Here is a 627-nt window from a genome sequence, read left to right as displayed (position 1 = left end):
CCTTAGACAATATCCATATTTGATTCCCAACGTTGCGTGTATATATATATATATATATACACTTACACAAATACCACTAATAATTAAACGCACGCATAGACATATATGTCCCTATAATGACGTGTAAATATGTTGATATCATACAAATAATGACTCTCTCCTAAAAATATCCAATTATTGTGTACGGTGCATATATATTTTATTTCGTATATATCTATCATAATATAATTTTTAAATAGAGACAAGATAAAAAAGATGAGCAGCTTCGCTATAAAAGGATGCCAACAATTAGCTGATAAAAACAAACCAAAGTTATTTTTCTTAGAATTGCTTCTGTAACAAATTAAAGCTTTTAATACGCTGGGCATCATTAACATGGGAGAAGAAGCAAAAAGGTAGAGAGAAACGATAGTCTCATGAAATTATATATATTTAAAAAGAAAACATTAAATTATGAAATTGTATGTTTTTAATCATTATTATATTGTGGATTTTAATCTTCTTATGCTAGTCTTAAAACTTACTTCTAAAGAAATTTAAAAATCCAAAGGAAAAAGAAATTAGTATATGAAATTTTTTGATACGAATGCTGTGTTTTATGATATCATCATCAGTAGAAATAAATGC

General features: G+C 26.3%; 1 protein-coding gene and 1 pseudogene across 2 annotated transcripts in view; one reads left to right on the top strand and one right to left on the bottom strand.

Moving 5' to 3' along the window:
• The window catches only part of LOC107626610, a 1,531-nt pseudogene extending 1,428 nt beyond the window's left edge, over positions 1 to 103 (bottom strand).
• The window catches only part of LOC107623133 ((+)-neomenthol dehydrogenase), a 3,447-nt gene continuing 3,108 nt past the window's right edge, over positions 289 to 627 (top strand). For both annotated transcript variants that reach the window (XM_021115181.1, XM_016325292.2), the window contains exon 1: positions 289 to 395. In XM_021115181.1, the coding sequence (XP_020970840.1) occupies positions 376 to 395 (20 nt within the window). In that variant the 5' untranslated portion in view covers positions 289 to 375. The remainder of the gene's footprint in view (positions 396 to 627) is intronic.

The sequence above is a fragment of the Arachis ipaensis genome, chromosome B02 (assembly GCF_000816755.2).
Source record: "Arachis ipaensis cultivar K30076 chromosome B02, Araip1.1, whole genome shotgun sequence".
NCBI lineage: Eukaryota > Viridiplantae > Streptophyta > Magnoliopsida > Fabales > Fabaceae > Arachis > Arachis ipaensis.
This window is presented reverse-complemented; position numbering and strand designations above follow the sequence as displayed.